The sequence below is a fragment of the Platalea leucorodia genome (genome assembly GCF_965183815.1).
Source record: "Platalea leucorodia genome assembly, chromosome: 5".
In the NCBI taxonomy this organism is placed as follows: domain Eukaryota; kingdom Metazoa; phylum Chordata; class Aves; order Pelecaniformes; family Threskiornithidae; genus Platalea; species Platalea leucorodia.
The window spans coordinates 48800832-48825836 of NC_138827.1; the positions used below are offsets into that span (position 1 = coordinate 48800832).

At 42.7% G+C, this 25005-nt stretch overlaps 1 protein-coding gene across 1 annotated transcript in view; it reads left to right on the forward strand.

The window, feature by feature from the left end:
• Window positions 1-25005, forward strand: part of NOTCH2 (notch receptor 2) — an 89176-nt gene that overhangs the window by 12279 nt on the left and 51892 nt on the right. Inside the window, exons 3-5 of the mRNA XM_082314592.1 lie at window positions 8007-8266; window positions 8959-9294; window positions 15802-15924. Coding sequence (XP_082170718.1) covers window positions 8007-8266; window positions 8959-9294; window positions 15802-15924 — 719 coding nt within the window. The remainder of the gene's footprint in view (window positions 1-8006; window positions 8267-8958; window positions 9295-15801; window positions 15925-25005) is intronic.

The following is a 25005-nucleotide window of genomic DNA, read 5'->3' on the forward strand; positions in this document are numbered from 1 at the left end:
AACTTATTACTAAAGCAAGTGTCTTGGCTTCTAGCTCTGTAGGATCGCTCACTGATTAGCTAAATCTCCACCCCTTCCACTTTTTTCAAGTCTTCTGCAGTACTTCCTCTGCTGGGCAATAAGTTAGTATAATAGCCTCTCTTCCTCTTTCTGTACCTCCTCCCGGCCAAGTTGTTTGTTCTAGCGTGCGGTCAGTCCACCTACTTAATCTTGCTGCCTGTAAGAAACAAGCAAACAGCTGGGGGAGAACCTGCATGAGAGAGAATCATGCGTGATGAATGAGACATGAGCAACGTAAGCACTGATAAGCAAAACATCTAGTCTAGATGTTTGGCAAAGCAGCAAGTGACAACTTAGCGCTGAAACAGCTTTCTTTGTCAGAAAACCCTGTAGTGTCTACTCCATTAAAAGGGAAAGCTAGTTTTCTGCAAAGAAACCTTTATTCTGGTGCATCTGGCTTCTGTTATGGGAACAGCGATTGTGACCCTTGTAAGGAAATCGGAGTTGGATCTTTATCAGATCGCTCTTGTGAGCGCCCTTTAAGTAGCTCCGTTCCCCTGGTGACGCTGCTGGCCCATGGCTGTCATTTTGTGGCACTGTTTGATAGAACTACTGACCTCCTTTGACCTTGATTTTATATTTAGAAAATTACACATTCCTGTGTTTGCGTCTTCCAAGGTCAGAATTTTTGTTTGAGAGATCTTTCTACACCCGTTCAGTGACTAGCATGGTGAGGACGCGGACTGTATTCCAAAGAACATGCCTGTATCTGCAGTAGCAGTACGAAGGGGACCTGTCATTCCAAGATTTCTGGGTCCTGCTTTGCCAAATGCCAGTTTCAGGTTGGGGTTTGGCTTTGCGTTGCACTGTGGTGGGGTGGGGTTTTTTTGTTGTTGTTTTGTGGGTTCTTTTCCTCCCCCTCAAAGCATGTCCAGGCAGCCTTTTGCACATTGAGGTGTTAAGCATGAAGGAGCCTTCTTGCATACTGTCATATCCAGCAGAGAAGCAGGGTAACAGTTGCTTTTTGCTTAATGCTAGTTGCGAACATCACAGGAAAACCCTTTCTCATCTCCCTGCGGCTAGGTGACTGGGAAAGTAGTAGTAGGAAGAGTCTGGGGGATAGTGCCGCTAACTTGCAGTATTTCTGCAGTTGCAGGCCGGCTGAGAAGGTGTGGGTACAGGGAACTTTCAAGGACAAGTAGAGCAGAGATTTTGGCAACGCTGCCTGCTGTCTTCTGAGCACGAGAGTCTGCTCTGCTGCAGGTGGATGCAGGATTGGGCAGTCCCTCTGTCCTTGGAGCAGGGCAGGGCCCTGAAGTAGAGAGTATCTTAACTGGTTTCCCCATGCTTGGCAGCTGTGGCCTGTCCCAACTTCCCTCCCCTGTGCCCCAGTGCCAGGGAGCAGAAGCAAGACCGTGCCAGGGAGAGAAGCAGAAGTGAGAAGGAAGGGAGTTGGGGTAGGGGTGCTCCAAGGTTTAGGGAGGGAACTGGGCCTTGCTACTTGTGCTTTGTAGGTTTTAAGGTTGGATTTTTTTGACCTTAGGACTGTTGCACGTTGTGTGCCCAGAAGGGATATAGGTAACTCTGTATGAACCAAAGTACTGCTTTAACTCTAGTGTCTTTTGTCGGGTTCTGATGAAAAAAAAAAAAACAAAACAAACGGGGGTGGGGGAAGTACAGTGCCAATCATGGCTTGTTTGCTGTGCTTAGTCAAAAGTGGAGACTGCTGAAGTTGGCTGATTCCAAAAGGACAGTCTCCTTCAGCACATCCTTTCATGCCCAAAGCTGTCAGGATCTGTGCATCTTTGTGTGCTTCTGTGCCTCTTCAGTGAGCAATGTTTTTTCTCGCTGCGTGCAGAAGTTTGTGCAGACTTTTACGTTGCATGATACAGTTTTTACCTCTTATCTGCAGGGTGGCAAGAGGAGGACCTCAAAGCGTGCTAAACTCAAAGCAGCAACAGCATGGCAGTAAGGGGCTTCTATCCCGATTCTAACCCCCAGTAACTCCAACCCTCTTGCCAGGTTTTTGACCTACCTTTCTTTCCAGCTGGATCTTCATAAATGAATTTTAACTCAGATTTAAGAGGACTTCTGGGGCTGAAAGCAAGATCAGAGACTGCAGAACTGCTTCCGAGACTGCAGCAGATATCTTCTCAGGATGTATCTCGAGGGACTAATCACTCCTAGACCAGTGAATGGGGAATACCCATAGGAGACCTTGTAGCAGGATAAGGTCTGAGAGTTTTCCAGAAGAGGCTAAATGCAGAAGTTGAAGAGTTGTCCCTTTCTGAGAATGGGCTGCTCTTTCCTGTTTCCTTTCAGAAGTTAAAGGAGACCCTTGAGACCAGGGCAGAGGAAAAAGGGGAGAGTACACACACTTTTAGCTTCAAATCTGGGAACAGAGTGGTGATTTGAGTCACTCAGTCAAAACATTCTATTGTGATTTACCTTTGCAGACCAAAAGCTGTTCAGAGCTGTTACGGTCAGGAAAAGCTGAACTAAACCTTGCCCATTCACGACTTTGGTTGCTGTTACTCCGTGGTATACTGCGGAGTGGTGTGCTGTAGAAGCGCTTTCTGTGGACTAGAAACAATTGCTGTGTACTGCTTTAAATGCAGAACAGAGAGGCCGTCCCATCCCATAGTTTGCATTCAAAGCATGACGCATAAGTGGGAGCCTTGAGACATGGGAAGGAGCGTTTGTAAAGCTAACCAGAGAATCCTGTTCTCCCTCCTGAGAGGAGGTGTAGGTGTGGGAGTCAGAACCCGGGAGCCAGAGGGAAGTCTGGTTAAAATCTGTAGGAAAATAGCCGAGACCCTTCTCACGTTAGTCATCAGACTGAGATTTTTTTTTTTCCCCCCCTCCTCTGTTGAAGCATCTTCCAATCAAAGTGAAGAGAGTGTTGGGTTGGGGGGGGAGAAGCAAGACTGCGAGGAAATTCTTCCCTTCACGTTTTAAATTAAAACCATCTGCTTCCTTCTGTGCATCTCCAGATGATATCACTGGGCCTGAATAGGAAACTCCCATGAAAATCAAACATCTGGAAGACTGGTTAAAACAGTCTATAAGGTACATTTGAAGAGACTGTCCTATGAATGTGCCCAAGCAAACGTAGTATGGCAGATGAGGAGGTTTTTCCAATATGCCAGACATATTTTCCAGAAGTCTTTTGAAAGCAAGAGAGAACTAAGTATTGGGAGGTAACTTCAATGTAGTTTTGTGGCAGAAGAGCCAAAAATGCAGCTTTTGTGAGTCTTCTACTTTCACTTTGTAGCGTTAGGTTGTTAGAGTGAATGCAGCTCTCTGGATTTGTGGATACTTCAGATTTGGATAAATACCTTCATTTTGTTTTTATGTCTCTTGTTTAGCTCCATGAGAGCCTGAGCTAAGGCAAATGCAGGCTGGAGCTGAAAAGGAGGAGGGGAAAAAAAAAAAAAAGGGCTGAGCTCTGACTAAAGTATTTGTGCTGGAAAGTAGCCCAGAGAGAGTAAAGGAGAAGCTTTAATTAGAAGCAGCTGCATAGCTGATGCAGCCCACAGGACATTTTCCCATTTCAAACTCTCTAGCTTTCAGAAATCATGATTTGAATTAAGTTATATGTGAAATTTGTTCTTAAAAGATTAAATTCCTGTTGAAGTAGGTTAAGAGACCTCATGTGCTTCCAGAAAGTGCCAGAACAAACTTCATCTTTCTGAGTGTTAGATGGAAAACTGAGGAGAAACAGTGGCTTTTATTTGGAAAAGATTCGGTTTCCTGTTCTGAGCATGTCATTTGGAGCTGACACAAGCTGCTACAATTTTAAGCTGCTCTGTAGACAAGTGGCTTTTTTTTTTTTTTCTTCTCCTAAAGAGAACTTAAAAGAGTAGGTTGGGATAAGAGCAGAGCAGGGGTGGTGGGAAGCTGGAGTTGCTGTTGAGGATAATCATATCCTTTAAAGAAGTCTGGACTTAGACCCCGCTTTTTCAGTGTTTGCCTCTATTTTTAGAGAAACAATGCGGTGCCCAGCATGAATTGGGGGCAAATATTTGCAGTTTTGTCTACACCAACATTTAGAACTAAATTACTAGTATTTGCTCCTGGAAATGTTGATGACAGGAGACATAGTTGAAAATCTGGACTGTAGGTTTTTTGTTCTTTTACATTCAAAAACGATTGCACTGAATTGCTGGAGGGGAAAATTGCATAACTCTGTGACCAAGCACTTCTCCAGGAGGAGAACAAAATGGTGGGTACAAGGGCCGTGTATACCTGACCTACCATCTCCACAGGCAGGCACGTTCCCTCTGGCATCTTCTGTAAGGCCTTGTCCTTCCAGATATAAAAAGCTAAAGTTAAAAGAGCTTTTGCTGTTCCCTGCTGGAGTGCTGCCTTATGCTTTTCTGATTAGCCTCAGAAGATACCAGAACAAGCCCAGTCTTGGAGTGCTCTTCAACTTTGTACCAGAACATTTGTGTACAAAACGCTGGGCCGTTTGCGGGTGATGGTTGCGAGTGTCGTCTTAGAGCACAGGTCTCAGCTTTCCTTTTAAATCATACCGGCAATAATCTTAATCGGTGTTTAGGCTCCCTCCTCCCTGTTACCTAGGGGCAACAGTTAAATGCACCTACCGGTATCCCCGAGTGTTGGGGGGGTGGGAGAGAAGGTCTATTTTGGTGCTTTATTTGCTTGTGGACAAAACATGAGATGTTCCTCTAGGCTTTCTAGTTTGTTTCACAGCCTTTCAATGAAAAAGCACTTTAGGACTTATCTTTTAGGTGTGTTTTGGTTTATTTTGTGTTTGTTGGAGTGGTGGGTGGTGTTGGAGGGCCTCTTGTTTGCCTGATGAGATGCCCTAGGTGCGGTTCCATTTCTGGTTTGGTCTCTTTCTTTCATGATAAAGAGAACTACAAGTGCATGGCCTGTGTCTGCTGCTGCTAGTCTGAGGAGCTTGGTGTACTGCTGACACTGAAGGCGGTGCAGCTGCTGAACCCCCCCATCACTGGTGGTGGTGAAACCAGAAGAAATCCCTATAATGAAATCTTGTAAGCCTTCTGGGACTGAAGTTCAGTTTGACTTTACACATTCATCAGCTGCATATAGATGTCCAGAAACATGATTTAATTGTAGTTATCCAGATGGTCTGTGAGCAGAGCTAGCCAGTGCACCGTGTGCAGGCTTGAATGCCGTGGGAGTCGAGCAGTCCTCCAGCTTCTGGCACAGCCGTCTTTGCTGGGTGCCAGATTTCTATGTGATCGAGCTCCTACAAAGCCGTGCTGTAGCCTGCTGGCATTTGGACTGATTTGTAACCCATATCGAGGAAGGATTTGGGATGTTAAAGGAATGCTATAGAACTGCTGTGGTTCAGGCCCAGAATACCCGAAGATTGCCTCTCGTGTGATATGGCAGCAGCTCACGCTGACTGACAGCCTTCAGCTGTTACACTGAGGATGGCACAAGAGGCAGAGGATATTCTGCAAATGGTATTGTCTCAGGATTTGCTTTCTGTAACTTTATTAATCCTGCCTTGCCCTGCAAAAACTCTTCTTTCATGTCTGTTCTTGGGTACGAAGTTGAAAGTATTAAGGTATGGTGAAAGGAGCCTAATTTGGGTGTGTGGAATAGTAAATTATGATTATGCACATCTATTATATGACTTTCCTGCTTCAGACATATGGCTAAAGCTAGTTAATAAATTTTAACATGAGAAAAAACAGTTGTGGTCATCTAGTAATGACCCCTTGCGTAACTCAGATAATAACCTCTCTGAATAGCTGTGTTTGAACTAGCGTGCATACTCTTTCTGAAACAACCAATCCTGGTGTTCTTTTAAACAAGCGTGAGTGATGGAGAAATTCCACTGCAACCTTAAATACGTTGTTCCAGTTGTTTCTCTCCACCACTGAGAGACTGTGTGTAAGTCTATGCCTGAAGATAAAGATATTACCCTATTTCTAATTTGAATTTACCAAGCTTGAACTTTTAACTGCTCAGTCCTGTTATCCCTGTACCTTCTAGATGGGGGATTATTGTTAAATCTGTGTTTCTTTGTGGGTACTTGGAGCTTTTGATTAACTATTTCCTTTTCTCTTCCCTTTGATAAATAGACTGAGCCACCTGAGCTTTTAATTGTGTTGGGAGTTTTCTATTAATCATTACTGTTGGCTTCTTTGAATTCATTTCAGCTCTTTCTTCTTATAGAGCAGACACTAGAACTGATGTAATGGTTGTGCCATGCAAGTACCAGGTGTAGCAAAATCTCATTTACTCCTACTTGATATTTACTGTTGTACAACTAAAGGATTCCTGGCCAATCTGTCATGCTAGGAATTCACGTTCAGCTGACTGTTAGGAACCCCCAGGGCAAGTCTGCCTTTCCCAGGTCAGTCTCCTGTTTTGGGGAGGATGCTTTATATGTTTGGTTTCTAGATGTATGAACTCTCAGTGCTTGAAGTGCACTTTGCGTGCTGACTGCCTTGTTACGCAGTTCATGTTACTACTCTTTGTCTTCTCTCTTACCTATATGTTTGACCAGCGTTGGTGTTTTCAGTTGTTACTCATGGATAGAAGTGTTGAATAGCATAGGAACAAAGGCAGATCTCTGTATTATTCTGTTAAAAACACAGCTTCATGACTGTTCTTAGGCCTTAAAACTTAGTTTAAAAATCAGTCCAGTTAGGTGGTGGGTTTTGGGTTGTTTTTGGTGTTTTTTTTTCCCAATCCACCATATACTTTTAAATGCATAAGAAAAGGCAATACCTTTACTGTTACATGCTTGTCTTGGGGCTCGCTAGAGACTTTGCGTATTTATTGCAGTTGAAATCTCCTCCATTTGGATTTGAGTAACTCATTGATTTAATAATTGCACCTATCCTGTTTTGGAACAAAGCACATCTAATGTTCACCTCTGAATTCTTTGCAGTGAAATAAATGTCCTCTCAGGCTGTGTGTATCTTGGGTTACTTACCAGTTAAAGCATGCAGCTGTGCACTATAGAAAAAACTGCAAGTGGATAGTCCTGTTTTGTACGTTAGGTGTTATTTTTATCCGGCATAAAATCTTGCAGCTCTCTGCTACCTGAAAGAAGCAAATGGAACCGTGAGTGACGCAAAGGTGGGGTTTGCAGGTTTGCTTGCCTGGGTCCTGTATTGCTGGAAGTTAAATGGAAAATTCGTGGTACAAAGGCCAGTTAAAAGATGGATTACAGCTGACAAGTGTAGTCAGACTGTATTGACATAAGTTTAGGTTAGAGAGAAATAACTGCAATTATTCTGCAATCGCAGATCTTTGTATAAAATATTACCCTCGTCGTAGATAGTGTGTGTGTACTGGTTTTTCTGTGGGAGACAGAGGAGCAATGACCTTGTCGTTAGGGTGCTAGCCAGGGGCGTGGGAGACCTGACTTCAGGGCTTGCGCTGCTAGCGGAGTGCAGACTTTAGCATGTCACAGTCCCAGATGCACTTATCAACATGAGGATAACAGTGTATTCCTGTCTCACGGGAGTGTTCTGGAGAAAGATCTGCTACAGATCTTCGGGCGCTCAGACACTGCATTTGTACAAGACTTATAAATATTTTGGAAGATGGATAATACCTGGTGTTAATACCTATTACTGAAACTGCTTGATTGTCTCCTAAAAAAGGATGCTTATTAGAATGGGAGTAGGTGCAAGGTATTAATTATTACTCAGCAGTTCTCTAACACTTAGGCTTTTACTGACGTTTTGAAGCAAAGTGCAAGAATAAGTTCCTGCGTTTGATGTAACTGTGATTGTATGCAGTATTTATTTATTTATTTTGTAATGAGCGATTTCACAATTTGAACTTAAATTTTCAGTGGTCCCATGTGGGACAATACCACAGGAAAGCCCTGTTACATCTATGACGTTAGTATTTAGGTCTGTTAGTGTTACCATTAATTGTGGCAAATTCCAAGGCTTGTGGTGGTCATGGGACTTCATTCCTGGTATCTTCTCAGGGCAGCAAAGCTTCAGGTGAATGTGCCACAAGTAATTTCTTGTCTGTTGCAGGTGTCGAGAAGGCTTTCTTGGAGACTACTGCCAGTACAGAAACCCCTGTGAAAGCAATACCTGTAAGAACGGGGGAACTTGTGAAACTACATCTCTCATAGGAAAGGCTACCTGCAAATGTGCTCCGGGGTTCACGGGAGAGGATTGTCAATACTCTGAATCGCACCTCTGCTACGTGTCCCAGCCCTGCCTGAACAGAGGAACTTGTCATCCCCACAGCCAGGATACATACGAGTGTGTCTGTCCTCCAGGTTACACAGGTGGGGTTCTGTGTTTGTACCTCCAGACTCCCTTCTTTGTGAATTACTTCATCCCGGAATGTTCTGGGGCAGTCATAATACGCTCTCAAATTTACTAGCTCCAGCACAGGAAATGAGAAGAAGTCTAAATGACTTCATGACCAAAAAAAGCAGAGGGGGGTAGCTAATCAAACTCCCTATGCTTTACATGTAAGCAGAAAGACATGTAGATCTTGTGGGGTTGTCCATGTGGGAAAACTTGAGTGCAGAAGCTACTCTGGAGTGGCTGTTACACTTCGAATTCAGAGCCTACCTTCTAGAAAAAATGAAATAAATTTGGCCAGCAGAATCTTTCTATGGGAAAACTATAATTGAGTGCCTCAGGGGAAGCATGGAAACTCACTCCTTTCATTCTTGAAGGGGACGTAAAAGAAGAGTGACTGTCAGCGTGTGCAGTGTGATTTTAGGTCATGGGTTATTTTTATAGATCACAACATTCTGTATCTTGCTGATACCCTGTAAATAAAATGACTTCGTACTGTAACCACAAACTGATTTTTGTTTCAAATACAATACTGTAAAATGCAGACAGAAATTTTCCTGTAATAATTTTAAGATTTAGTATGCCAATCATTTTGAGGTAGCATGAAGGAAATACTATTTTCCATGGACATAACTTTTTATTAATGGAGTGCTATGTCTTGATCCTACAGGAAAGGATTGCCAGTGGATTGATGCCTGTACATCTCAACCTTGTGCCAATGGAAGTACATGTACTGTATCTGGAAATAAGTTCTCCTGCACCTGTCTGGCTGGCTACACTGGCCAGAAGTGCGAGATCGATGTGAATGAATGCGCCACACCAGGCCTTTGTCAACATGGTGGGACCTGTGTTAATTTGCCCGGTTCATACCGATGCCAGTGCAAGCCAGGCTATACAGGGCATCGCTGTGAGAGTGTATATGTGCCGTGTTCCCCATCACCCTGTATGAATGGAGGAACTTGTCATCAAACAAGTGACTTCACCTTTGAGTGCAACTGTCTGCCAGGTAAATGATGCTTCTTCAAAGTGCTTGGTTTTGTAGTCCTGTCACTGCATTCTTGTCTGTGTCCTTTTGAAAACTTCTTTTGGAGTTTCTGTGTGATACTAGTGTAATATAATGTAAGGTTGATGGCAGAAATCTCAGCAAGGCAGGAAGTTCTGCTAGGGTGTTAATTTCTGAGTGTTAGGATTTCATAATGTGGATGGGAAGAAAAGGGAAGAAGGCTGGAAAGGACAGATTTCTTTGGAACCCAGTTAGAGGCAGAGAATCAAATAGGCAAGAACTACAAGGTAGGTTCAAGGAGATTAGGGTGGTATCTCCTGATGCCCATTTGGAATGCCAAATTCCGTGAACATAAACCTCTATAAATACATGGTTTTGTGTCAGTAAAGACCACAGTTAACTTCAGTGCTTGAATGAAGATGAACATTTGTCTTTCTCAGTCTTTACTATTAACACATATTAGTTTCTGTTCCCTTCCTTTTCCTTATGAGGCATCATTTCCAACTCACCATACCCTTTTTGTCCTGTAATACCTCTGGATAAATTATGCTTGCTTATTTTCTGACGCTGTTAGCTGCCCAGGGTTCATCCGCAGCAGGGGTGACGTGCTTACTCAGGACCATGGGCTGTATTGGTCTTGGGTGTCAAGCTGGGCTCCAATTACCAAGGCACCCGTCTCTACAAATGACTATATGTCACCTGGTTGGGACCCTGGTGATCTCATCCTGTCCTGCTCCTCCCCATCCACTTGTCATGCTGACCACAGGGCAGTACTAGTCGTCTTTGCACATCAGGGTTTTTTTAGGCTGGTATTTTTTTACTGAGTAATTTAGTCCATGGGAAACTGATTGTTTGGAAATGCTTTTGACTAGACTTCCTACTTAAGTGTATTGCAGTTTGGCACATGGACATTTGGTGTGTGGTAATCTAGAAAAGTAAACTCTCTTCCCTTAAGCATTTCTCTGTTGTTATTTATGTGAAAGATGTAGCTGCTGTGTACTGTTTAATGTGAATGTAGAGTGACTGTGCTCTCATGAGGATCGTCTGGAGTCATAGGTATGTGTGGAAAGAGCATTTAGAACTTAACTCGTGAATAATATTCTCTTTTTGGAAAGCTTTGTCTTGAAGTGTTTGTTCAAATGACCTTAAATGTACATTGCCAATCTTAGCTGGTGCCTGCACGACAACTTTCTGGGTTGTCTGAGCAAGCACGTGACTTTGAAGAATTTAGGAAAGTCAATCTTAAAATAGAAGGATGTATCATCTTTATTTTTGTGTGAAAGCAACCATTTCAAACTATGCTTGAAGAAACAGTGCTTGCATATACAGGGTCTTTGAAAATGCTGTTATCTTAACTAACAGTTGCTCTCAAGGAATTTATTGCTTTTCTGCTATGCATCTTTTTAAAAGGAAATTGTAAACTAAGTGGCTCTGGATTGACGGGCTTGATCTGAAATTCAGAATTTTCTTAAAGTCAGATCAGTTTAAGGAGTTTAAGATCTCATGCAGAAGCAGTGTCGTGGGGTGAAGAGGAGAGGAAGACAAAGTTTGAAGGAATTGATCCTGTAAAGCTGATAAGACGGTTTGCTTTCGTGACTCTCTTACAGGGGCACGAGACTGGGTAGGAGCACATTTTCCCTTAGACAAGCGTGTGGGCTGGCTAAACTATGGTCAGGAAATGAAAATGACATTACTATAGTAACAGTTATACACCCACACTGCTCACACACGTTTTGGGTTATTAGCTGCTTTTTTGGACTTGTTACACAACATGTATAGCGGGGGTGAGTTAATGCGGCTTTGAGAGCCTTCACTTCTGTATTTCCTGTATTTGTTTAAGTTGGCCATGTTGTTTTGCTAGCTTGTTTTTTTTTTTTTTTTTTTTTTTTTAAAAAAAAAATAGTCATTTGAAAAACAGGAAAAAAAAGAGCGGTTGGAGAGGCCAAAATGCTTACATTAAACTCTCTGATAAAGGCAAGGCGCCCGGCCATTTCTTCTCCCTTAGCAGTCAAGCATGCAGCACAATATCTGAAGCGTTGGAAAAGTTTCTGTCTGGGAAGGAAAGGTCAACAGAGAGAGAAGAGAAATGGTGGTCTGTCACACCCAGGGAAGATGTGAACAAGGCCTGCTCATCTGGAAGAGAGTGCCAAGAGTACGGACTAGAAATTCCTCTTTAGACTCCTTCTCTGAATTGGAGCAATGCCGATGATGCTGTGACTATAAATGGAATTGCTCTAGCCCTTCCTTCTGGACTGCCTTAAGACGTTACCATAGCTCAGCGCTAGGGCTGTAGGGGCAGGAGGCGGTTACACCTTGAACTGTTGGAATGGTTTTTGATATGATTTTGCATCTTATGACCTGTGAAACTGCTTTGAAGAAACCGATTGTGCCCAGGCAGCAATTCAAGCATAACTAGGTTACTCCTGGACTGGCCCCAAAATAAGTTCATTTCCTGTAGATGTTTTCTTCTTTGCTTTTGAGCGAATTTCATTTTTTGTAAATATAGGTACATGAGAATGAGAGCTTGAAAATACGGAAAAAGCCTACAACCTGGAGTTACACGTCACAGCAGCTTTTTCTGCAGTAGTGCAAGTACTGTTTATCCACAGTGTAGTCAAGCTGCTATTTTAAATTCTCAGGTTCCCATTTCACTTGTGGATTTACACAAACAAATCTTGCATTAGGTAATTTATGAGGTCATGTGTTAGAGGTCAGCGTTTGGCAAGTGTAAGTGAAGAGTTACATATACTGTCAGTATTACATTTGTATGAAAGGCAACTTCTATCCATCTAGAGTAATAATTTTTTCCTCTGGGCTTTGATTTAGATAAAAAGATTGTAGACAAGTGAGCATGTTAGGTCAATCATAACAGATAGTCGTAGTAAAAAAAAAAAAAAATACTTCTGTGAAGGAGACTTAACCTGAAGCATTAGCAACTCCTTTAAATATAAGAATGGGCTCGTAGTTATAAATATTTGACATAAAAGGAGTTCATCTGGCAACTAACCTTTAAAGGAATGTTAAACAAGTCAATAGAGGAAGTTCTTAGCTGGGAAAGTGATTATTCATTGTTATCCATCAAAATAATTACCCATTAACTAAGATAAGGACCCTAGGGAATTCCAAGGGCTTGTTCAGGAAGCGATCTGTCAGGCTGGAGCAGGCTGTTTACGAGAGCTGGAACACTTCCTGGGAAGAGGAAGCAACCTCGCGCCGGCTCGTAGCGGACCGTCGCGCTGCCCCGCGCAGCGAGCGTCACGCGTGGGGTCTAGCAGACACGCTGAATTTTTCCCCGTGGTGGGGAAGACCCTGCTTGCTGGGATTTAGAGATGAGCCGCTTCCCGCGGGGTGTGAGGTTCTGCAGGGTGGCAGTCTTGGGGTACCAGACAGCGTGCGTGCGTGCCTCTGCTCCGGGTGAGCTGGCTCTCTTATGTGGCGTAGCCCATCTCACGTTCATTTCAAGAAGCCGTACCATCGGAGCTGCATGCAGGCAACTGCTGTTGGGCACCTGGTATGTAGAAACTTAATTCTGTGTTAAAATGATGCAGGTCGGTTTTAGCACTCTGTGTTGAGATCCCTAATTTCTTGTCAGCAGGCCCTAAATCTGGCAATAACTTGACATTTTCATTCAGGTATAATTTCCTCCCTCCATACATAATTGGTCCTGCAGAAAGTCTGAGGCGTCCTTTATAGGTTGAGATAAGGCTAAGGATTAAGATTTGGAGTGAGAACTGGATATAGCACTCTGGAACTGGCTGGAGATTTCAGATGACGTAGGAGTAAAGTTATCTGCTTGTATACCTCCGTGTCCTAGAGGAGGAACGGCATGCTGTTAGCAGTGGGAACGCTTTTCCCCTTGAGGTTCTCATTCCTTAGTTTGCTGTGCTCGGAGATACGGAGCAAAAGTCAGGATCTGTATTGCAAACTGTTTTCTTGGAGGGAGAAAGCAAAGGACAACACGTGAGTCCCAGCACAGGGGGGAACAGGAAACAGTGTCAGGTGTCCAAACACATCAAAACAGTGAACTCCCTGGCTTTTTGGAAAAGAGTCAGGTTATGTCACTGCAAAATCCTGTCCTGGGACCCAGCCTAAGAAAAGCTCATGTGTCTCTGAGCGGCTTCGCGCTTGTCCTGCTCAAATGTAGGTGCCTTGGCCCAAACAACTGTGAGTCTAAAGGACTGTTTTTACAAATGAAAGCTAAACTTCACTAGGACAGCTTTATTTACAAATTAAGCAGATTGCAATATTGTGGTGTAAGTTTGACTTGAAGAGGGCACAAAAATCATGCCTTTACAGCTTTTAGATGTTCTGAAACTAAGCCACAGTTGTTCTTCAGAGTAAGACAAATTTAAAGGGAATTTGGGAGTTGGTGTGGTTTTTTTTTTTCAGCTGTGCACTCAAAATAGTGTCTTCACCATTTCAACCCTTCCTGATTCCCTTTTCCTTGGAGATGTCTTTTGACGGAGCACACTTGGCTGTGTGTCATTTCTTTTGAACCTTTTATTACATAGCTTTTTTTTGGTAAGCTCTTTGTTTCTATTCTACTGTCACTAGTGATATCCTCCAGCTTTTAGTGTAGGATTAATGGTTTTCTACATTTGCATGAGATGGTTGAGGACCAGCTGTTAGATGGTAATATAGCTGGTTAAAATGTGAAAATGTACAATGGCTTGGTGAGGTTTTAGTATTGGGGTGACTTCCATGCTTTATTGTTACTCAGTCACGGGGCCGCTTTAAATTTGTGTGCAGTACAGTGAGATATTTTTAAATAAATGTCTGCTGCCAGGAGTTTGTTTACTAGAAAGTGGGGTAGGTCTTCATATTGTCTGAGCTGAAAGGACAGGAACTTAAACCTTTCGAGTTTGTGGTTCTGGTGCATTTCCATGCTGATCACGTTGCTTGCATGAGTGCAATCTGTGGTCAGTGGGATGATTCTCCTCAAGTTGAAAAGCAAGCTGATAGGACACCCCTGTGTCTTACAGCTGAGCCTTTGGTCATGCATGGTAGCTTTATACAGCTTTAAATATAGTGATCTGATACTAATTGTATTCCTTGGTACTTGTTCCTTAGCACCTTTTGCCAGGAAGGCGTTGCTGTGACGATTAGGATTCAGACTAACCATGCTGTATTTCCTCTTCATTTTAACCTTCCCTACTGCCATGAAATTTGCAGGATCTTGGGTGAAGGTGGGAAGGGCTTTGAAGGGAGAGGGTAATAATCAGGTCTCTTTTTTTTTTTTTTTTTTAATGCTGAGTCTGTTCTTTGCTGATGGATGCTAACGCACTTGATATAGCTTAGCAGCAGCACTTCACTTTGCTTCTGGCTCTTACCTGTAGTATTGAAGAAGTTCAAGAAGCATACGAATCATCTCAAGTCTCTTGAAAGTAGCAGTAGTCTGGAGAAGATGCTTCAGAGCAGCTCTCATCTGCCACACAGCACAATCTGCATTGGACCAGATGTTGCTTACAGGGTCTATGTGACTTGACACAGATGTTATGGAAGCGTCTGAACAGGGCATCAAAAGTAGAGGGGTTAAAGCATAATTTTGGATGAGAGGACTGTGTCATGTTAATACTACATTCCAAAGCAATGAAGAGGCAGAGACGATGTTTTAAATTAACGCCTGTGTTCTGGAATCATTTACTTCATCCACATTATCATGCATACACTTGTGCTTTGATAAATAGCTCTCTCATCCAGCAGAAAGGGCAGGTTTATTTAATGAAGCATGAAGTAAATCAGCAGGGGAAATCAAGGGGAAGAAGGATTATTGGCGACTCCCTTACCGGACGTCCCCACTTCTCCTTATTTGAAAGGAGAGGGAGATCTAGTAAGGATATTTTGCCAGTGTGGCTACGTTCATCAGGAGCCTTGATTTTCATCAGGGAAGGGTGTCTGGTTTCTTCTGCTTCTCAGTCAGGGCTTAGTGTATAAGCATCGCTCAGGTGGTGGCCAATTTGTTGATTGACTGTCTGGTCTAACACTGAAGACAGCCAAATCAGGAATTTGGAAGCTCATTTTCAAAGCATAGAAGATCGATCTTCGATGTAGCCAAGGCATACGAACTGTGCCGAAGTATTCATGAAGTGAATGCCAGGTACTTTTTTGCCATGGGAAAAACTTGTCCTGGGTGGTTCTCTGACTGCTGCTTGGTGGACAGTGACGTGTTTACCTCATAGTAGACTAAATCTCTTGGTCTTCACTTTGCTTTGAATAACAGTGCTCGTTAGTCACTTAAAGAAAAAATACCCTTGTCTTTTTGGTGGAGAAAACGTGTTTGGACTTCTACTCACGACAGTAGTGTTCTAACTGTGTAATCTGACCTGCATGCTCTCAGCAAAGGCATTCAACGAAGTCTCCGGTCAGTGTGCTACATTGAGATTCATCAGGATTAGGTTAACAGGGCAAATATTTAAGAAAAAAAGAAGCGGGGAAGCTGCACGAAGGGTGAATTCTCTTCAAAAGAGGCTGGAAGCCCATTTCAGTGTGCTGTGTTTCTTTTTTGTCCAGGTTTCGAGGGAAGCGTCTGTGGGCACAATGTTGACGACTGCCCAAATCACAACTGCCAAAATGGGGGTATATGTGTGGATGGTGTGAACACGTACAATTGCCGCTGCCCACCGCAATGGACAGGTATGTACTGTGGAAAACATTCCTGTATGGGCTGGGCACACTTTATGGGAATGAAATGCAGGACTTCTGGCCTTCACCCAATGTACAACTGGAGTTGTATACTGCTGAATGCAGCTCACATCTGTGACTTGTTTTGCAGTCTGGGGGGCAGATGTCAGTGGAACCCTTAAAAGAAAATTATTTGCATCAAAGCCACCGCAATGGAGGGCAACTTCCCATTGCACCAGGCAGTATTACAGGCTTATGTGTGCATGGGTTTGACAGACAGGTACTGTGATTCTTGAGCTGCAATGCACTGTGACTATCAGAGTTGCACTTCTGCTTGTATGGATTACTTTGTAAGAGGATGTGTATTACAAAAGTACAAAGCATTGCTTTGCTATTACACGTGTGTGCATTAACAGTGCTTTGCTGATACAACTTGGGGGTATTTTTAACCTGGCATAACAATCCCCACATAGATGCTGATAATGCTGCTGAAGACAGGGCAAATCTGAAAGAAGGTGGGAGAAAGGGAAGAGAAGAAGCATGTGTATGGGAAGCTTATGTTTTTGCTGCTATTATTTTCCTGCTGTGACTGATTTTTATCTGGAGTTCTCTGACTAGCAAAGCTAATTTTGCTTCATAAATGAGTCTGAGTCTGTAGGGGGAAAAAGTGTGAATTTCAAGAAAGTGTTATGCATGATGTAAGGAAGCAGCTTACAGGAAATTCAGTGTCATCTTTAGTCACAAAATGTTTCCATACCTCAAAAATAAACAAATACCTCCAGTTTTGGTTTTTTTTTTTTTTGTCATGCTAGTCATTCTTAGCTGGCACACTTTTTCAGCTGAGTATGGTTTTGCCCTTCTTTCAAAATCGTAGGTAAAAAAAAAAACAGCCCTAGAACTAGAAAACTGAGATATGGACTAAATTTGCATTTTTCCTTTCATAAAGTAGATTGGAATACTTGTTTTGGAACGAAGCTTGAACTAGCTCCTCAGGTTCTGAAGAACCTTTAGCACATTTTTCTCTGTATCTAGAAAATACTGTGTTTGAAACCAGAACATCTGTAGTGATTGGTAGTCCAAACACACTGTGAGGAGTTTGACTACTAGAGACCAGGGGTTTCACGTTGTTCTAGTTTTTTTTCCTCAGAGAGCATCATTCTCATTATAAGCCGGTTGTCATTAACTGCAAAGGAGGCTTCCAGTTAAGAACCCTCATTAACTTTAAAAAAGTTATATATTCTCAAATGAAGTTAAAACCACATAAAAGTGAAATGCACTACTGCTTGCATAGCTCTTTGAAACTAGGTGTAAATAGGAGAAAATGAGTCCTCCCCTTAATGAGCAAGTACCTTTGCTTCTATACTGCTTCTCTGTCTATATGTCCTTAAAGCCTGCAGAAAGTGAAACCTGCAAAGGAAAACATGAAAAGAACTCGGGTGTGGAGCCAACAACCCTTGAGTGACCCCTAAAATCTTGCCTCATGCTGCAGAAATTATAAACCTTGTTATGGCTTCTAGCGTCTGTCAGTAGTGAATTAATCTCAGGCTTATTCCTGAAGCATAGAGGATATGATGGATCATGAGTGTGTACAGTGCGAGTATATAATCTACAAGGGATTATTTTGCTTTGTAGAGGCATTGTAACTTTAGCTTGGCTTACAGGGTTTGAGTAGATGGCTGCTGTCAACTAGGGATGACTTCTGCAACTCACCTGGAAGATACCTTGGTGGTAACAGGCTGTGATTCTGTTTGGTTTTGTGGTAGATTGTCTCTCTGATTAACCACTGAAGTTCTTTGCAATGCAGTTGTGGTGGTTCCCTCTCTGCACCTCTCATGGGCTCTGACTGGCTAGCATCGGGAAAAATCGGTAGACCCATGTTGTGGCCTAGTCTTGTGCCATCTTTCTTCTGCACGGACAGTCTCTCCAGAAAACCTTGTGTGCATGAAGGATGCATCCCTTTGGTGAAACCCTGGAAAGAGAGAGGAACTCCCCAAGCCTTATGTTCCTGTGGCTTTCTAAAACAATTTAGTGGAATGGGCTTTCTCAGAATTTCCTTTGTTCGTGGTGAAGTTAAGCTTATCAGCACAGCACTGGTTTTAGATGATGGCTTCTCAAAGCCATTGACTTTCTAGACTTCAAGAATCAGGTCAGTTTGGAACTAAAACTGGTCTCACCGTTTAGGAAAGAGCAGCTTGGGTGTCTTGAACAATAAACGTTAGAGCCTTTGGGCAGCTGAACTGTGTTGTCTAAAATGAATGGTTCCAGTTTCAGTGCTCAAACTAAAACATGAGTAACTTCAGAAGTAGCTATGCATGTTCATATTGGCATATGTTTGACACGTGTCGGGCAGTAGCTCTGTGCATCCACAGGACGCCTTAGTGATAGCCATTTCTCTGCAGTGTAACTGCTGCTCCGAGCATCTCTGGAGGCTGAAGGCTCATGATGGCAATGGAAGGGCTGTGTTTGGCGCCTTCTCTATGTTGCTTTGCTTGAAAGCCTGTGCAGTGAAAAGCTCTTGGCCAGCTGGTCTTTAATTCATTTATTGTATCTGTAATATTCCTTTTGCCCAATAAATGTGTGTGCAAGTGATGTTCCATGATGCCCCAAAATCCTGTCCAGCTCCACAGTGAATGCAGCCATGTGGCGCGAGTGGACAAACGTCTTGCAAGTCACCTGAATGCCTCTTGTTCTCATGTGGTCCTGCAGCTCAACCCAGCAGTGACCCTGCTCTGTCATCTCAGTAGCGTTTTCTTAAAAGAAGCTTGTTTCTCTGAATGGACTTCAATCCCTCTCCTTACATCTTCAGTTAGAGACCAAGAAGGTGCAGGATAATAGTACGTGTCCGGCTTGGAGACATGTGTGACGCTGAGGCAGGGCACAAAATAGGGAAGGCAGATGGAGGACTGCTAGAATAGTTTGGAGAGAGATGATTTTTTTCAAGATTAAACTGCAGCTGATGCTGACAGGAGTAAACTGCAATAAAAAAAATGAGTTACTTGGCAATAAGGAAATGTTGTATACGTGCAGGTCCATCCTTTCCACAAACATGGTTTACAACACTGTAAATCATCTCTAAGGTAAGTGAGAAGGGGAGAGCTGAGCAAACAACTCTTTTGGAGTCTGTCCTGATAAATGCTTATAGCCCAACAGTGTGGAACTGTGAGAGTGAACACTTCAGGAAATCAAAAGCTTCCAGTGAGACCTTGAGGTTAGAGGACATTGTGTGCAGCTTAAAAAAAAAAAAAAAAAAAGGGGCCCAAACACACCTATTTAAGTAAATGTTAGCCAAAACCAAAAGAATGTTAAATTTTCTAAAAATACTTAACAGTGTAGATGTGCTGTCTTTGTAACAGTTCTTCTGCAGTTTCTTCTTTCAAATACTTACTTCTTAAGTAATCTTGGAGAAGTTTAAATTGGTCTGTTTGCAGTTTTAGTCTTTACTTAATCTTTGTGCTGTGGATGATGTTCTAGCGTGTTTGTCAATACAGTTTGTGCTTCATGGCATAGAGAAACCAGTCCCACTCCTTGCTAGAAAAATCAAGAAGCTGTACTGCATCTGATGAAGAATAGTTTTGTGTAAAGTAATACTGAAGCATCCTTTACTGAAACAGAATCTGTCCCAGTTCCTTTTGGTAACCATCTGCCTTTTGTAATTCCCTGACAGGTGGTAGGCTGGACTACATAACTATGCATTTTTTAAAAAAAAAAATTTTTCTGCTTGCTACTAGAATCTGGCTTTTGAGAGACTGTTTTCTTTTGGTCTAATTTCCTACTCCTCAAACAGGGCTCTCTGCTCCTTTTTTGTTGAAGTGCGTGCCTTTTCTTTCTTACTGTGCTGCTTTTTCCGGAAAGATAAAATCTTGCCTTTCGGAAACAATGACAAGAAATTCCTGGTGTCGCTAATGTTTTTGTCACCTTCGAAGTTCTTGCATTTCATATGGTTATAATGATTGTCAACCTCATAAATTTGTAACTGGCAAAACAATCTTGAATGTGTTTTGGTGAAACTGCCTCAGATCTTTCCTGTTGCTGAATGTTAACTGATTTTTTGTTTGTTTGTTTAAGGATGACTTGATCTTGTCCCAGGCTCGATCCTTTGTCAGAACCAGTGTTTGTTGGGTCCTTTCAAGGCACGATGTTGCAGATGTCTAACAGAGCTCACTTTTTCTTGGAAATAGATAAGGATGCTTTTGTGGAAGACTGAAGTCTGTTCCTCTGTGCATGGCAGGCCAGAGAATTTGGTGTGTTTTAAATGTGATTTGAGTCAAGATTAGCCAAAAACCCTGTGCCATGTGAAGACTCTGCTTTATGCTGCTGTTCTGCAGCCTGATGGGCTCGCTGTGGTCTGAGGAAGAAGGTGTCTTTGCCTTCTCTGCCTGCTCCTAGCCACCCTTCCCCTGAGCTGGCTCTGGTATTTGTTGGAGTATGCCACTTGAACTCACTAATCTAGTAAAAAATCCTGCCCAGCTGCCCTTTTTTTTTTTTTTTTTCTTTTTCCTCCCCCTTGTCTGGGATCAGCAGTTAAAATTCACCGAGCAGTCTCATGGGTGAGCAGATGCAGAGGAAGTGATGGCAGTCCAGGGCTGTAAAGTCGTGTGGAAGGTTAGGGCGTCCTTCCACAGGACATGGTGACACCATCCGAGGACTTAAAGGCAGCTCAGTTGTTCCAGACTACAATTCATATAAAGAAACAAGGCTTTATTTAAAATGTACCTGTTTACTCTGTTGATCTAACCTATGCAGCTTTGTGTCAGGAAAGACAACTTGAGAGTTTGGGTACTAAAGTGATTAACAATATAAAATGCTGTAAATGCTTTTGTTTTTCTTGGCTGAGGAGCACTCCTGCTTTGCTGTGGAAAGTTTGCGGTGTTTCAGAGGATCATCATGAGTCTGTGTTTGGCCCAAATCACCTTTCGGGAATGGCATGCAGCAGAGATTAAGATTTGTATCCTCCATTGAGTTAAGTCCTTTATGTGGTTTGCTCCTGAAGTGCTGCATTAGGAGTTGTGGGATGAGTCTCTGGGTTTGGGGGACACACCATGTCCATGCTCAAGTGGGTTTTGGAAGACCTACGTTATCGTGCTTCAGTTGCAGGTTTGGTCTGCTTGCCTCCTTTCATTATTTCTGCCCCCATGGCTGGGAAGGCGAGGCTTCCATGGCAGTTGTATTTATTTAAGCTTTGTTTTCGCCTGAAAAGGGGGCTCCAGTGAACTGTATATCTTAAAATCTAGGAGACCTTTGTCTCAGGGGAAGCACAGTGTGCTAACAGCTGACTCCACCAAATAACTCCAGCATTGGGAGGTAGCTTAAGAAGCAAATGTTTGTCTTGAGCAGAAAAGCTCTTCAGGCAGCAGGGCTGTGCTTTTTAATTAAAATAGCTGTTAGCTTGGTCATATGCTCTTAAACACTAGCACAAGGGTTACTTTTTCTGCAGAGCTTTAGGCAGGAATTTTCAAGGGGGGGAGTTAAAGGTTTGATTCCTATTTAATTAGAGTAATATTTGCTCCCTACCTTGGTTTTCTTTGAAAATCCCAGCGTTAAACTCTAGGCAGATGTGACTTTTTCTTTGCTAAGAGGGAGGATAAACATGAAAAGGCTAATGTTTAACATTTTTATGTAAGAGCGTAGGCTCTGGTATTTTGTGTTTTAAAACTTTCTTTGGCAAATGCCACTTTCCTCAGCTTCTGTATCACAAAGTATACAGTAACAAGTCATGCTAACAGTGTTCAAAAAATCCTGCCTTGCTGGAATACTTAGAGGCCTGAAATGCAGAGGAACTAACTCTGGCACTGGATGACACGGATCATAGATGTTGAACGCGCTAGTCTCCTAAATGACTGAATATACATCCTTGCTACTTTCTATGGAGTATTGATTATTACCTGCCAGAGAGCACTGTCGGGGTTGCATTCTTTTCTGATTCTGGTTGGCGTGTGCATACATATCGTACAAAGAGCAGCCTTTACCTTTGTATTAGCGCCGGGAGGCTGCGTCAGACTCCCATGAGAAGCGCAGTCCTCTTTCCCAGTGGTGTAGCAATGGTAGACTTTCTGGTGCCCTTCCAGACTTTCTTAAAAAGCGTAGTAGCCTCTTTGGTGCTGGCTGAGATCTGTCTACGCCAGACTTGGCAGGTTGGCTGGTGATTTGCTGTCAGTACAGTAGTATCTCCAAGAGACAGCCCTCTGAAAGAGGCCAAGAGGGATTATGATTCTTTTTCTTCCTTCATGTTTGAACTGGCAGATACAAAGGGAGCAGGGAGCATGTGGCAGGCTCCAGACCTGGCAGCTCCAAGTTTGAGCGTACAAATGATTTGAAGCATCGGACATAAACAAACTTTGTCCTGGATGCTGTTTGTTTCTCTTGTGGCGCTTGATTCCAGTGTTGTGCAGAGCAGATTGATTTCGCAGGCATTGAAAGTTACACCATTAGTTATACTTTATCCTGCGTGGATTCTGGAACACCGACCGCAATCTCCCCTTTGTTTCGTGCTGCTTTCCATTTCCCAACAGCAAGCCTTGGTTGGGAGGTAGCTGTAATAAAACACCTGAGGTGTTAACAACTGAACTGATCCGATGACAGAATGACAATATCCAATTTAGACCACGCTGCTGCCTCTTCCCTTGCGCTTTTGGTGGCTTTCCAGAGGGGGAAATACTCTTTGTGATCAAATGTGCCAAATAATCTCTTGTGGAGCTGTCTTTAAGTTTTCAGTACATCTTGCATGTGTTTGGCACCAAAACAAATGAGGCTAGACCACTCTGGTGAGGCTGGGTTGGTGGATGTGCGCTGTGAGACCAGGCTAATAGGTAACAGTTTTTTTTTTTTTTTTTTTATCTGTAGCTGACTTGTTTCTGGCAGTTTCTGTCCCTTCCCTTGTACTTAGAATGAGGTGATTTGTCTTTGGATAATTACTAAAGATGCGTTGCTGAGATAGCTTGAGAATATGAAGCTTTTATTGTAAGCTTTGGCTCCAACTGTTACATTTTTGCCTTGCAGATCGTTTCACTGGTTAGGTATTTCCCTGATTCACTGGATTTTCCAGAGGAGGTAAAGAAAAGGGCAAAATGGAGAATAGCTTGGTACTGTGTATTTCCTTTTGGTTACTTCTCTATCCTGCTGCTGTCCCCAGTCATTTTGCCTACTACTGCCATATTAAACCAGGCTGTTGTTAGTGTATCGCTAATAATTTTTAATGAATTTTGTTCCGTTCATTTGTATTACTGCTTCTGAAGAGCTCTGTCAGGACTGCCCTCTCTACCCAGTAGTCTGTGGAGAGTGATTTAGGGCAGTATTTAATGGATCAGGGCGTGCGTAAGTCTCTTAAAGCCCAGAGTTTTGTATTTGGGGGTTGTAAAATCCCTTGTAAAAGCCCATTAGTTCCACTACATGCTTCCCAGTGTGGTTATGAAATTAAACTCTTTTCTCCACCATATTAGCCTTAAACAAACACAGATTTTACTCTACTGACTGCAATTGTAGATTCATCTTCAATTGTTCCAATTCTATGTTAAGCCCTTAAATTTTATCATCTCTTGGATGGCATTTGACATTGCCCAAGATACAGTAGATCTATTAAAAACAAAACCAAAAACCCAACACCTGAGGTTTGGGAATGGCTGCTACTGCTTTGCTGCTCTGTAGTTCCCCCAGTGAGATCCTGGGGAAGGAGCACTTTTTTGAGGGCTGTGATGCTGCTCACTTCTTTAGAAAACTCCTGCAAGGGAAAAAATATTTGGCTTCAATCCTTTTTTCCAGGGGAAACTACTGTAATACTTAAGCAGGGAAGACCTCTACTAAACACATGTGACTGGGGGCACTTTTTGCAGATGTAAGCAGTGTAGTCCTTTGAATTCTGTGTGTGCCTGAAGCCATGCTTGGAGCTGAAAGCAGCAGTCGTATTCATCGGATTGCCTGCAGGGAGCTGTGGAGATGGCTTTGTCAGAGAGTCTGGAATTTGCATGTGATCTGGATATCACACTTGAGATCCCTTTCAGTATTACCTGTTTATTGCTCTGGATGTTCTTGTCTGTAGAAAGGTGTCGCCTCTTTCAGAGAAGTTTGAAGTTCTTTGCTTTGAGATACCTTGCGTCGATAAAACAAATCATATAAATGATCAAATACTTTCTTTTGTGTACTTTGCCACACGCTATATCTTCCCTGCAATAACTGTTGTATTATACTTTTAATAATCTGTCTTTCTCCCTTTGTGGGTAACAATTGCTTTGTAAGTCTCTTACGAAATTCCTCTCTCCATCTGTCTGTCGGACTCTGAACTCTACCCTTTTTCAGTGTCTTTATTCAGAGGTGGTGGCTTCAATACTGCAAAATGAATTCCAGACTGAGGCTTTGCCATTGCTATTACACAACAACAACTGTTTGCATTAGTTATTCTTCCTTGTAGTCAAATGTCTTGTCAGCGATGTTTATTTTGTTGATTAAAGCTGTGATTGAGCAGAGGTCCCCACTGAACTCTTCCAGGGAAGCTGAAGTCTTTCCTCAAGGAGTGTCTAACCGAAGCCTTCTGCTACAAGTCTGTTTGCCTTTGTATTTTACTTGGCATTTGTGCATCAAGCCTTGTCTGCTGTTGCACTGCCCAGCAATCTCGCTTGATTGAATCTGTCTGAAATTGCCTGGCTTCCTCTTGGATAATATAAATATTATTTTGTTAAAGATATCACTGCCTACTGTTCATCTCCTTCCAGGCCATTAATTAAATGCTCCAGTGTCTGTATGTATTCATTAATTGTAACTTAGTTTTTTCAAGGAGTATGGCTAGTTCTTGGGTTAAAGATTAATTGAATGTTTTTACAAATACAGAATGCAAAACCATGGGAGCTAAAGTATTTTTCATAAACACCATTTTACTAGAAAGCCTGATGGTTCCATGCAATTTCTCCTTTTCCATTTGCTGAGGAGACTTCTCACACAGCAGCTTGAGGAAACTGAGCTTTGACCTGACTGACCAGCATGTGTTGGGTTATGCTGCCAGTGCAGATGTTTTCCTTGTGTTACAAGAAATAACTGGACAGAGAAATGTCCTTCCCCAGCCAGATGTGGTCTGCCAGCCGGCATCCTGAATATACCCATGGGTGG